We start from the raw sequence: 12,555 nt of genomic DNA on the forward strand, positions 1-12,555 counted from the left end.
GCTGGGGACGGCTCCCTCCCTCCCTCCCTCCCTCCCTCCCTCGCATCGGAAACCGCAGGCGGCTGCTCTCGCCGTTCACACGCACAAAACCCCTAAAGAAACCGCACATGGCAATGAGCAGCGCGGAGCGGCTAAACCCGATAAAACAGATGCTTTCCTACTCTCAAAGTTGGTGCGTGTGCATTTTTGGCCTCTGCTGAATAGACTTTTATTGTTCTGCAATCAACTTTTCGATATTCCGGATCCGATGTGCTAGGAGCCAGCCTTACTTCTGCGGAGATGTTAGCAGAGACAGTGAGTGAAAGAAACGGTGGAGATGCTTTTGAGGAGGGAATAAATCACTGTCTTGCCTAAGGACAATGCGGTTGAGGATGAGAAGCTGTGGCCTGGGCAGCCAGTCGGAGGGAAGAAAACCACAGTAGAACCTTGCCCGTCTTGTTTTCTGGTGTGTGTGGGGTTTGGTTTGGTTTGATTTTTTAATTTGGAAAAAACAAATAAACGCTGATTTCTGGCATATTTTTGGAGTTTTAGAGGATGTTTACCAGAAAGTTTCCAGCAGTTAGTGGCAATCTTCTCATGGAGTCGTGGACTTTGCCATCAACCCTCAGCCCTTTGACAATGATAAGAAGTGGCACCAACTTTCTAACTACGTATGTAAAATCTGGCAATAGCACAGACTAAATTCAGGGTCCATAAGGCTTTCGTTTTCATTCAGTTTTGAGATGTCATCTGCTCACACCATGACTTTAAAGCTCGGTAGCCCCTATACCCTGGGGACACTGCCTGAGGAGCATATATTATTGTGGGTGAAAAATAATGACCAAAAAAACTGTAGCTGCCCCAAATGCTACCTTAAATTCTGAGAGGAAAAACTAGCAGAAAAGATTGATGCTAGATACAGGATATTTAAGGCAATAAGGCACAATTATAAAGATTCTAGAGGAGAAACTTAAAGCAGCTACATACAAAGCCTCTAAAATTTAAATAGCTGAAGTGCTTTTACTCCATATGCTGTCAGCTGATGATACCCGGCAAGTAATGGCAGTGGTAGTGTGAGGTGTCACTCAGCAAAGAATGATGTGGGAAAACCAGAAATATTTTAAGTATAGTGCTGAATCCCAGTTTTTTTGGTGACAGAATGCTGTATTTTATTTTCTTCAGCCAATAGGTATTGACATTTTAAATTTCTCCTGAGGAAAGAAAATCTTTTTGTGCTAAATAGTTTACTAAGCTGAATAAAAATAAATCTAAACTTTGTTTGGAGCAGCATTTGAATCCAAAGGCACCACAGCAATTGTTTGGAACATACTGTATTTCATCCAAGTACAATGGAAAGTTAAATCGTTAAATACAGGGCCCCTTCTTTTTTGCATAGATGAATAATTTTGCATTTATAAAAGATGTTGGTTTCTTTTGGTTTGTATTTTTTTTAAAATGCTGGAGCTTTATACGTGCCAGGTTCTCAAGTTGTCTAGGTGTAGCAGGGCATAAACTATTTCAGTTTTTATTAAATGTTGTAACTTGCAGGTATGAGGATTAGTTCTGTATTGTAGTACGGATTGTTTCATACCTTCTAACCTGTCTTTAAATAATTAATAACTGGAGTGGACACAAAGGATCTTTTTACCTGGGCTTGATTAGATACATTCATCTGCTGAAGCTGTTAGGGATACAAATTTAAAACATGTTTCCTTTGGAAAAAAAAAAAATGTTCTGCTGATGCTGGTGTTGGGAGTTGACAGCCAGCTCTCCTTGCCTTTCTTCATGATTTTAACTGGTTCTCCTCAAGCTGCTGTGCTTTATTAAAACTGGTCTTGGCTCTTGCTCTTACTCGTGCGTGGCAGGGCAGCAGTGTACGCTTTATCAAATTCACGGTCCATGCAAGAGGCAATCGCTTGTTATTTTATTACCTCCTTCATGTACCTGCTGTTTGCAGAAGAGAGAGGCTGGGTGAGGCCGGGTGCCCACCCGTACGCTTTGCACAGCGACTTCCCAGCAGGGAGCTTGTGCAGGGTGTCCGGCCGGTGTGCTTTGTGTGGGGGGAGTTATGTGGGGAAGGGGGTGGATTTTCATAGTGATGGAAGGAGGCAGAGGAGGAGTGTTTGCTAACAACCCCTGATGAGATCTGAAGTTCTTTAGCGGCATCGATTCTGCCAAGATGCATTTTAGCTGGTCTGTGAAGGGGGTATCTGCTCAGGCTGCAGAAGTAAAATGCTGTGTGAGGTGTGACTTACCCACCCGGAAAGGGATGAATGTGCTTAGAGCCACCTTCACAGCTGATTTTAGTCTGGGGGTCAGCTGTGTGCTGTTCTTCTCTTATGGCTATAACATACTCCCTGTGGCCTGAACGTCCAGTGCTTGGCAGAAGGAGCAGTGATCTGGGGCAAGGCAGGGGCCATAGAAGTGGCCTTCAGCACCGTTGCCGCCCAGTGTTTTCCGTGTTGGAGAGGCAATGGCACACCGCACATTCAAGGCCCAAAATGTCCCGTGGTTCATACTGCTCTTGCCCCACAAAGGAGATCTCCGGGATCGGCATGCTCTGGAGGCTTTGCATACATTAGCTAACATCCTTCCAGCAGTTTGCTGTTCCCGTTCCCTCAGTCTGTAAGGATACTACTCCCTCTCTGCCACCCCCGTAGACTCCCAACACCCAGGGTGTACAACTGGCAAGGCACAACGGGGTGCAGGGGATTGAGGCACCACACATTAGTTATTCCTCATCTGTTTGATTGCTTGTTTGTAAGGTGAAATGCACAGGCATTACTGGGACAAAAATAATACCTTTGTATTTTCTATAGCTAGAGGCTTAGCACTATGCAACTGGTAGAGCTGTAAACTTCAGAAATGTTATTCTAAATGGTTTTTTTACGGAATAATTCAAATAGATATGTCCTTAACGATAAAGCATGGAAATGTAGAATGCATATCGTGAGTGACTCTGCAGGAATAAATATAAGCAAAAGAAATCACATAGCTCCATCAGAAAAACCCCAGCAGTACTCAGCATATGATCCTTAATGTGCTTTGGTCAATATCTTTTTCTGTATCAATGGAAGCTCATTAAAAGAAGATATTGCAGACTAACTGAGCCATGCTGTATTAGTTCTTGCCAAAGCTTGACATTTTTAATACATTAATAATATGTCTGTAATGTAATGGAAAACTATTAATCAGAACTGGTTATATGCCAGAAATTTAAGCTATAATTGGCTGCTTCTTGTCAGGAATGTCTGTCGTACACTGCTACAGCTGCCTAATGCTCAGATGTCTTGCACTCCTCTGCACTTTTTCCTTGTCAGTGCACTAAATTCAATCGATGTTATAGTCTATAATTCTGTGTAACGACCATCATTATGACTCTGGCTTACTTTAATGAGAATTCGTTATGTGGGAAGTATTTTAGCACCGTGTGTTAAGGTAGTGGCTTGCTTCATATTATTTTAGTCCTATCCAGTCCTGTTTATTAGTGGATCTGAGTGTCAGCAGTTATAAAAGGTTATGGGTAACTGAAGAGCTAGCAAGGAAAATATCAAAGAAAACAAATCTTTTTTTTTTTCCTGAATACATAGGCTTGTAGTCTAAGGATAATTAAAGTCAGTAACTTATTTCTACACAGAAACATGATATTCACCTACTGTTTATTCCAGCTATGACCAAGCTTTCTCCAGTACCGATCATTTTTTGATTTCTCACTAATTTAAAATCATCTGGCTCCATTTTTAGCAGAGTAGTTGTTTCCCTTTTGTTTAATGACTGTTCTAAGCTCGGGGTTTTGGGGGTCATTTTTTTCCCCTTCAAAATATTAAAATACATTGTAAAGGACTAGAAGGAAAGAGTATGAGGTGTCTTTAGAATGACTTGGGAAGTGTTCTCTGAATTACTGAATTCTAAGATAATAAGTAAATATTCCCACTGAAAACAAAAAATAATGTAAGGTCGCTACAAAAAACAGTAGTACTACACAGCGTGCTTCTTAAAAAGATTTAATTTTAATTTGGTCTTAGATATTTCTGCTTTTGTGTCAAATTCTTGAACTAATTGAGAATTATTATTGCATGAAAATTCAGATATTCTCTGCATATTCTGATAAAATATGAGAATTGTGTGGTAACACTCGATAAAATGAATATAATGGAAAATTGCATTTACGTCCATACGGCAATTATTGTAAATTACTTTGCTATGGAAACACAATTCAACCATCTGTTGGCATTTCATAGTGTCTGTAGTTTAGCTCAGTTTAAGATGAAGCATTATTTAAATATAGGGATGCCGTTTGCAAATAGCTTTGAAGTTTTGAAAAAGCATATTACCAAGGTGACATGCTAAAGGAGCTCACCAGGTCACATACCACTTCCTGTGGTTTTGAGGTATAGGAGGGTTCATAACACTGATCATAATTTAAACCTGGGAACAAGCAAAGTGTGCTTCAGGAAGTGGTGACTTACAGTTGTTTCTTAAAATCTGTCTGATGGGTTTGCTTAGATTTTAGCATCCAGACAAAAAGAGTGCTGCAGCAGCTGGCTGAAATCCTCCTCCTTCAGAGAACCCAGTGCCCCAGCTCCCCGTCCTTGGCTGGCACAGGCTGACACCAGGCGCAGGTGGAGAGGAATGAGTTGGAGTTCCTAGCCCTGCTTTCCCTTGTCCGTGTTTAGGGTACCTCGTCTTTGCAGTTTCCCTCACACGTAATTTGTATTTTTACCTATGTCTTTTAGAAAATGTATATTTTATGTCATTGAAATAACTTCCTAGGACTTTATACCTGTAATAATATGACTGAGGTGTTACAAACTGAGGGAATTTCTAGTTGCCTTCTGAAGAGAGGAAAGGGGTGTATCTACTAGGAAATAAATGCTGAGTATACAGGTACCCTCACCCCCAAGCCCAGGTAACAGAGGCAGAAAGCATCCTTAGAGTAAGCTACAAGTGAACCACTATCTTTATCAGTGGTTTTACATCAGTCTGATCAGTAAATCACAGTCCAAATTGAAAAGCAAAAGTAACAAAGCTCTTCCAACATTAATGAGAAATTTCGAAGAAATGGAAGTGTGCTTACAATATCTTTGTTACCTTTTTTTTTTTGTTGCTGTTTAGAAAAGCAAGGAAGCGTAAGGCTTTTGGAGCTCCCTGTAGTCCTCTTGCCAAGTGGCTATCAGGTGCTGATAGCCCTGATACCCATCTCTGTGTCACTTTTATTAAAGAGCCTTCCTGCTGTTGCCCCAAGGCACTGGGCTGCCTGCTCCCCTGCCTGCCTGCCTGCCTGCACCATCTGGGCAACGGTTGAGTTCAGTAGCTGTTTGGTTTCGCTAGGGTGGAAACAGTTTTGGAAGCAGAAACCTGTAACTCACCTGGAACATTATAAATCTGTCTTTGTTAGAGAACAGTTAAATCCTTCATGTCAAAATACTTTTCACTGTGAATGATTTTGGTGGTTTGTTTATTCTAGCACAGCACCCACAGTAAAGGTTATCCATATTATACCAATTTGCTTTATATTGCATCAAACTTCCAAAATGTCAACATATCGTATATTTTGTAATACATTGATTCTTGGACAATAACTCTAACTCTTATTGTTTCTAAAAGGGTGATGGTGCCAGAAGAGAAGAATAATTGATGGGAAACAGACACGAGCCTGTAGACACTCATCCTTTTGCTTCGGATACTGATTCATCAGGGCATCTGGGCATCCCCTGTGAGCCCTGAACACGGAGGATCACTCAGGGTTATCGACAGTGTAGCTGAAGACCTGCAACTTCACAAATTATTTTCTGCTATTGGACATCTTTTACAAGAAGCCCTGACAAATTAGTTAAAAGATAAAGGACGAGTACTGCATTGCTGTGAAAGTCTGTCATCGGGGTCTGGGTGGCTTCTACCAAAGTCTTCAACTTAGTGAAACAAGCACCCTGTCCTAATGCTTCACGTTTGACTTGGAACCTGTTTTATAAAATATATACATGTATATGTATGTATATTTATAATCTGTAGACTGCACGTACACCAGTACTGAGAATCCTTACGAAGGTGACATAAAAGGATTTAGAAATGTATTTGTCAAGATTCCTGTCACTTCACGCCCTCTGGGTTACCGTATCCTCTGTGATGCAGCACTACCCTTCTGTGTGGGGACACTATGACGTGTGTAAGACTCAGATTTACACAGAAGAAGGAAAAGTATGGGATTACATGGCCTGCCAGCCAGAAGCCAGAGACATGATCAAATACGTAAAAGTGACTTTGGATCCCCCAGACATAACGTGTGGAGATCCTCCTGAGACTTTCTGTGCAATGGTAAGGCAAGCTTTTCGTTTTGCATAATTAGTGGTTATATATTTGTGATAGATGGCTTCAAAATGGAAGCCTTAGAGCGCACATGTAATTGTCCAAGAAAATCTGCATCATATTCCAAATGTGAAAGGTCCTGCTGAACAGAATGCTGAGCAGTACATTAAGCTGGCAATGAGATATTCTACTTACAGGGAACCTAACTTGACTTTGTCTGAATTAGGTGTCTTTCTATGTCAACTTCTAATGACTTAAAAGAAAGCAGCATAAAACTCCTAGTGCACTAACCTGTAACTGGGGTGTGTTTGCCTGGATCACAAAAGACTTGAGTGAATTGGTTCCAGTACAATCACCTGAAAACATCACAGCATGGTATAATTCAGCATCATCTCTAAACACGAGACTGTTTTTAAAAACTCAAACTGCAGAAGCTCAAAAAGCGGTCATGGGAGCTGGGCTGGTGGAGTTTTTCATCAAGTCCATGCAGCATTGCTGGAGCAGCACTGCTGGAGCCTTGCTGCCACACGCAGCAGGGGCATACCGGCAGGTCCGTACATGTGTGTATGGACAGTGCAGCAAGAAACACCTTCAGGTGGCGGCCAGCTCTACCAACTACTGACAGCTTTCTTCTTTAACTGGAATTGTAGGCATTCAAGCCAACTAAAAGAGACCAAAGTCAAGTTCCTTAATTTAGATGCTCCTAAAATTAGAGACTAGTTTTAGAAATGTTGGGCTTGGTAAACAATTGTACAGATATGAGAAACCAGGCAGATACTATATATATATATATATATATATATATATCAATCAACTTTTTACAGCTGTGCTGCTCCCAAGTGTTTGATAGATCGTGCTGTAAGAGGTCATTAGAGTTAAAAGAAATCTTCAACTTTACCTCGCAAGCATGGAAAATTCTTTTTTTTTTGCCACTGAATATTTCTGTTAAATATTCAGTGGAAAATACAGTATTTCTTGACTAGAAAATGTGAGTTTGAGATGCAAAACATATGTACTTACATCTATTAATAAAGCACTGGGAACATACCACATTACCTACATAATTTAGATTTGAAAAAGCAATGAGTTCTGGTAAATGAGGTTATTATAACTGAGAAGAGGATACAAAATATTTATTTGCCTGTCTACGAATCATCATTGCTGTGTGACAGCATCCCCGTGGAAAGGAAATTTGCCTTTAAATGCCTTACCATATCATTTTCAACCACTACTGTTGTATAAGGAGTTCAGGTCCAACCACACATACATTTAGGGCATTATTTGCACACATGCAGCTGCTTCCCACCTACATTATGGGAATAGCCACGTGAACAAATTGCGGAGCTACGTGAATAAATTACATTCACTGTGAACCTTTGACGGCACCACTTGCTCTCTGCCCACTAATCCGTCTCTGCTGACACGGCTTTGACACTCTAAACCTCCGAGCAGCTTCAAGCAGCCACTGTTTAAAAACAAATAAAAGTAACGTGCCCTGCATAATATGGTCTTTTTCTTTTTTCTTCATATTGAAATGTATTTTCTCCCTCAGAATAATAATAGCTGTGATTTAGCTCTCAATCAGTGACGATTAGTAACTCACCATGTAGTGAATGAGAGAAGTTGTTCTAATGAAAAGAAACTGTCCAGCCAAACTTGTTTCTTCCTTTTAGTGCAGATAAACATTGTAGCGTTCCTATCTTAAATATTTTTTTTTACATTTCTGAAAGCCTTGGTTATCGGTCCATTCTCTAGTTAGAATAATGATTTTGAACAAAAAAAAAACAAAAAAGGAAAAAAGACATTTGAATTAAATCTAAGTATTAAAAATAGTGCCAGAACTCCCCCTGAAAATGTTTGACCTAGCAAGGTCCTTGATGCTGTGATGGGGATGAAAGTTTGCTTGGGAATGACCTGAGGTTACAGCTGTAGCTCTCTTGCTGCTTAAGCCCTTGAGATGCAGAAGGTCACCAGAAGAATCCTGACACAAGAAGTAGCAAAAGAGGAAGAACTGAGAAGATGGAGAGCGCACACAACGAGGGTGTATATTTAGTGATGTGAGTGTAGAGTGACTGACTCCTACATGATAGATGTTGTATTTGCTTTCAGTATAGATGTATATTGTACATATACACTATATTCAGATATGCATTGGTAATGGCTTGACTTACTTGAAACATAGGGAAATGAGAGAAATATTTGATGTTCCTGAGGTACTGCACAGCAGCAGAGCACTCTCATCCCTAAAAATGCTTCATGTCTATCTATACTGTAGCTACATGTAGAAATTACACATTTCCTTCAAAATGAGGTTTTACATTGTAGGGCTGAGCCTTTGGCATTTCCCAATGAAGAGTTCTTTTGTGTTGATTTTTAGTTTTAGAAAAAGAATTAAGAAGGTAGCATTGACATACTTGAAGAAGGTGAGCAGTGGAAAAGAGTACATTCCTGTTAGGCATGTTCTTGCACTAAAAAATTCTGTATCTGAAATGACAGAGATCCAAAAGTTTCTTTTCAGTGTGGTGAAGTGCCTAACTAACTTATACAAATGCTTGGTTTTATTGTTGTCAATATTGGATATTTCTGTGCTAAACCCATGTACCAGTGTTTTGTTATTGAAATCAGGTTAAAGCTGCCTTAGAGGAGATCAGGGTCCTTTCAGATATCCTAACAATAAGCAAGGGTACCAAACAGCTGCAGGAAGAGGAGGAGGTTGAAGCAGCCTCACATTTTGTTTCCATATCAGTTCCCCAATCAGGCTTAGTAATTTTCTGTTCACCGCAGACTATACAGACTAAGGTACTAACTGTTGAGTCTGTATTAGCTATCAGTGTAGTATAGATTATATTCCTGAAATACAACCAGATGGAGAGGCTCACCCCAAGTTTTGCTGGGGGCTTATGGTAAAATCTAAGGCAGTTTGTGAGAGGGACATGATAATAGTCTGCAATAATACACAATGCAATCATCCATTGCAATGCACACAAGCACACAGAAGAGATGGGCAGTTAATGGTAAAATTTCCTTCCTACTAATTTCTGCATATTCCCCATGGAATTAAATGTTTTTAGAGTCTATTATGAATTTTTACTCGGTGAGCTTGTTGAGTTGACAGACCGAATAACGAGGTTTTTGCACATGCAGATTTGTTGCAAAATGCAAGACTTGCTAGTTGGTAGGTAAACCTAGCATGTGGCAGCTCACAACTTCTAAGTACCTTTGGGTCGTCCCTCCCAGGACAGCATCTGTAGGTATTATGGGGAACATACAGCAGGAAAACTATCCCACAATTGCTTTTATGCAATCTATTCTGAGAATAACATTATAGTTTCTGGTGACATTCAGTATTGACAACTCATGAGATTATTCTGAAACCTCAAACCCCTGGAGTCCTATGATTATGTGAGATTCTCAATTTTCATTTAAAGCATCATCTTTATTATCTTAGTCCTGGTTGCAGAGAAATGTTTGAAAATGAGGCTGAGAAGCTCAAAAAGTGGAAACCAAATAAATAGTCCTCAAAATCATTATTTGTTTACAATCTCATCATTTTTGAAGTTGTTCAGGATTTTTAGGGCTTGGGAAAGGATTTTGCTTGAGAGGAGAGATGCATGAAAGAAACATATAAACAAATGGTTTAGAGCAGTGAATGGTTATGGTTTCTGGCCATGGAGTTGCTTGTGTCTGTCAGGAGGATGTGATAGCAGCCTTCCCCAACAGGCAGTATTCCTCCTGCCTGGGGGATAACCAGCCCCTTGCAGAAGGGGTGGATGGGTCACCTCAGGCTCTCTGTACATTTTGAAGAAATTTCTAGTTGCTTAGAGCAAGACATGCATGCTGGCAGGCAATGCACATTTGCTTTCTGGGCATTCCTTCGAGGAAATTTGGCTGTCCTTTGTCAGTCACAGAATTGGACTGGATGGTCATAGCATTTGAGCCAGCATGACCATTCCTGTGTGTCTGTAATTCATGAACTTTGAGCATTTGGCATTGTTAAGAGTATCTGGCACCATACACTTATGCTTAGTTGGCCTGGGAGGAGAAGGAAGGGGAAGGAGAGAATAGAAGAGAAAGAAGCTACTTAAAATTTTCAGAACTGCAGGATTCACTTTGCAGAGATACTTGTAAGCAAATTTTTAAGTACCTGGGAGTGCTAATTCTTGTGGCCTGCAGCATTTCAGTTTACAAAACAAATCTGCTTTAAATCCCCAGCGAGTAACTAACAATTGGTGAAATCTTCTACCTCCCTCTTTGTAAGCACGTGTTACAATTTCACAAAACTCTGTCCAGTAAATCATTAACAGAGAAACAAACCTGACTTTTCATGAATTATACCATCTTTTGCCCTACAAGAATAGTTCATAGGTGGCTTCTGACTATTTCTGAAACGTTTGCCGGCTGTGCCCCTGCTATAAGCATCGGGAGCTCCCATGATGCTGTTCACGGCTTGGGGTCCTGTTGCCCCGGAGTCGCATCTCCCTCGCATGGGCTGGCCCCAGCCTTCAGCATGGGGTTTGCATTCAAACCTTAGCCAGGATTAGTGTATTAATTCATCACGAATTTAACCAGGAGACTCCTAGTGGCTATTGCTGTAATTTGCAAACGGGAGACGAATTTATGTTACCAACCTGTCTTTGTGGCTGAAATGGCAATGTAAAAATACACTTTTCTGCTTATGTTTAGACCTAGCTATCATAACACAATCCACATCCCAGTGGCTAAAAGATGATGAAATTATAGGCAGTTATTGTTGCCTGCAGCTAATTTTCTTCATAGATTAAACAGAAGCTTGAAAAGAAGCCTACAGACAGGAGTCCTGTGCATTTGTACAATTTATAGAGCAGAAATGCTGATGACAGTAGAAATTTGAGCCCTTAAGTGCTACTCTGTATTTCATAGCCAATCAAAACTAAATTAAGAAACAAAGATTATTAAAAAGTCTTCTGTGCATGTAATTTTGGCATAATGTTATGAGGTGGACATTAAATTTTTCCCTCTGAGACTTTCAGCATCATTAATATAGCATTCCTTTAATTACAAGTAGGCTCATATTCCTTAAAAAAGGGAAAATACTCTGTAGTGTTCTTAGTGATACCATTATTATGTTTACTGAAATAATTAAATGAACAGATATTCTTCTGAGTAATGTATAAATCAAAATGTGAAATAAATTATATATTTTTTTAAGCATTTTGGCATGCATACATGCATTCTTGGGTAAGACATTTTAAAACAATATTGAACAATACTGTTAAGCTATGCTGATGAGAAAAAAGCTTTTTTCTTTTACGGGCTGAATAAGGGCATACAATCCTTCAATTTAGTTCCATCTCTGCAATCTTATTAGGTAGCATGGGGTAGAATAGGAACGGGGAGTTAAAGATGACGCTATTGTTACTGTCTTTTTTAATGTGGATTTTTGTAGTTACTACTTTAAAAATATGTACAGCTCAAAGTTACTGCAGACTTTATTTACAGTACCTGCATTCCTCTGTTTTGAACTCTTGAGGACATTTAATTAATATAAGCATTGCTTTGTCATTGTTGCAAAGAACGTTATCCTTCAGTGTGGTTTATTTTGGTGTTTCCATTTTAATTACTGGATATTTCATTTCATTTCTAGTACCACAAGACCTCTGTGGTGAGCTACAGCCCCGCAGCCCCTTCTCTCCTCTGCATAGGGCAGGACACCTCTGCCACTCCACTGACATGGCTGTTCCCATTGAAGTATCAATTTTGTCCTTACATTCCAGCCTCAGAGTAGAGCAGCTAGCAGGACAAGAGGGAAGCAAGAAGCACACTATGCTCTTTGCTCCTTCCGTACTCCCCCATGGCTCCCTCCCGCTGGTCAGCATGGAGGCGACAGCCTACCTGTACCTTTGGTAGCAGCCTGTCCGCAGACACTTCAAAGGTGCCTTGTTCCTCAGACTTCTTGGGAAAGGAGTTCTTGCTTGAATAAAATAATAAAAAATGGACATACTTAATGACAGCAGGAATGAAAAAAAAGGTTTGGTAAAATCTTTTTTTATTCCAACTGGAAGCAATCTAAAAATTAGTAATTCCTAATAAATCAAAACCGAGAATTGCCAGTAAAACAGATTTGCATTTTATTCATTATCACATATCAAGATTCCCCAGTAAATCATTAACGAAACTCTATCCAGTTGCCAGTTGCCTTTTTTTAATTCTCCTCAATTACACTCTGGGTACTGGAATATTTTCAAACCTTAAACAAAGCAAAAAAGCACGCCCACAAAGTACTGAAGTTGT

General features: G+C 40.0%; 1 protein-coding gene across 12 annotated transcripts in view; it reads left to right on the plus strand.

Moving 5' to 3' along the window:
• Positions 1-12,555, plus strand: part of NTNG1 (netrin G1) — a 167,508-nt gene that overhangs the window by 8,415 nt on the left and 146,538 nt on the right. For 7 of the 12 annotated variants that reach the window (XM_026854157.1, XM_026854166.1, XM_026854164.1 and 4 more), the window contains exons 1-2: positions 7-445; positions 5,587-6,294. In XM_026854157.1, coding sequence (XP_026709958.1) covers positions 6,049-6,294 — 246 coding nt within the window. In that variant the 5' untranslated portion in view covers positions 7-445; positions 5,587-6,048. Of the gene's footprint in view, positions 1-6; positions 446-469; positions 651-2,166; positions 2,186-5,586; positions 6,295-12,555 lie in introns of those variants that run through there. The other 5 variants (XM_026854162.1, XM_026854160.1, XM_026854161.1 and 2 more) reach the window with 4 other exon arrangements.

The sequence above is a fragment of the Athene cunicularia genome (assembly GCF_003259725.1).
Source record: "Athene cunicularia isolate RWA chromosome 8 unlocalized genomic scaffold, athCun1 chr8_part1, whole genome shotgun sequence".
Classification (NCBI taxonomy): Eukaryota; Metazoa; Chordata; class Aves; order Strigiformes; family Strigidae; genus Athene; species Athene cunicularia.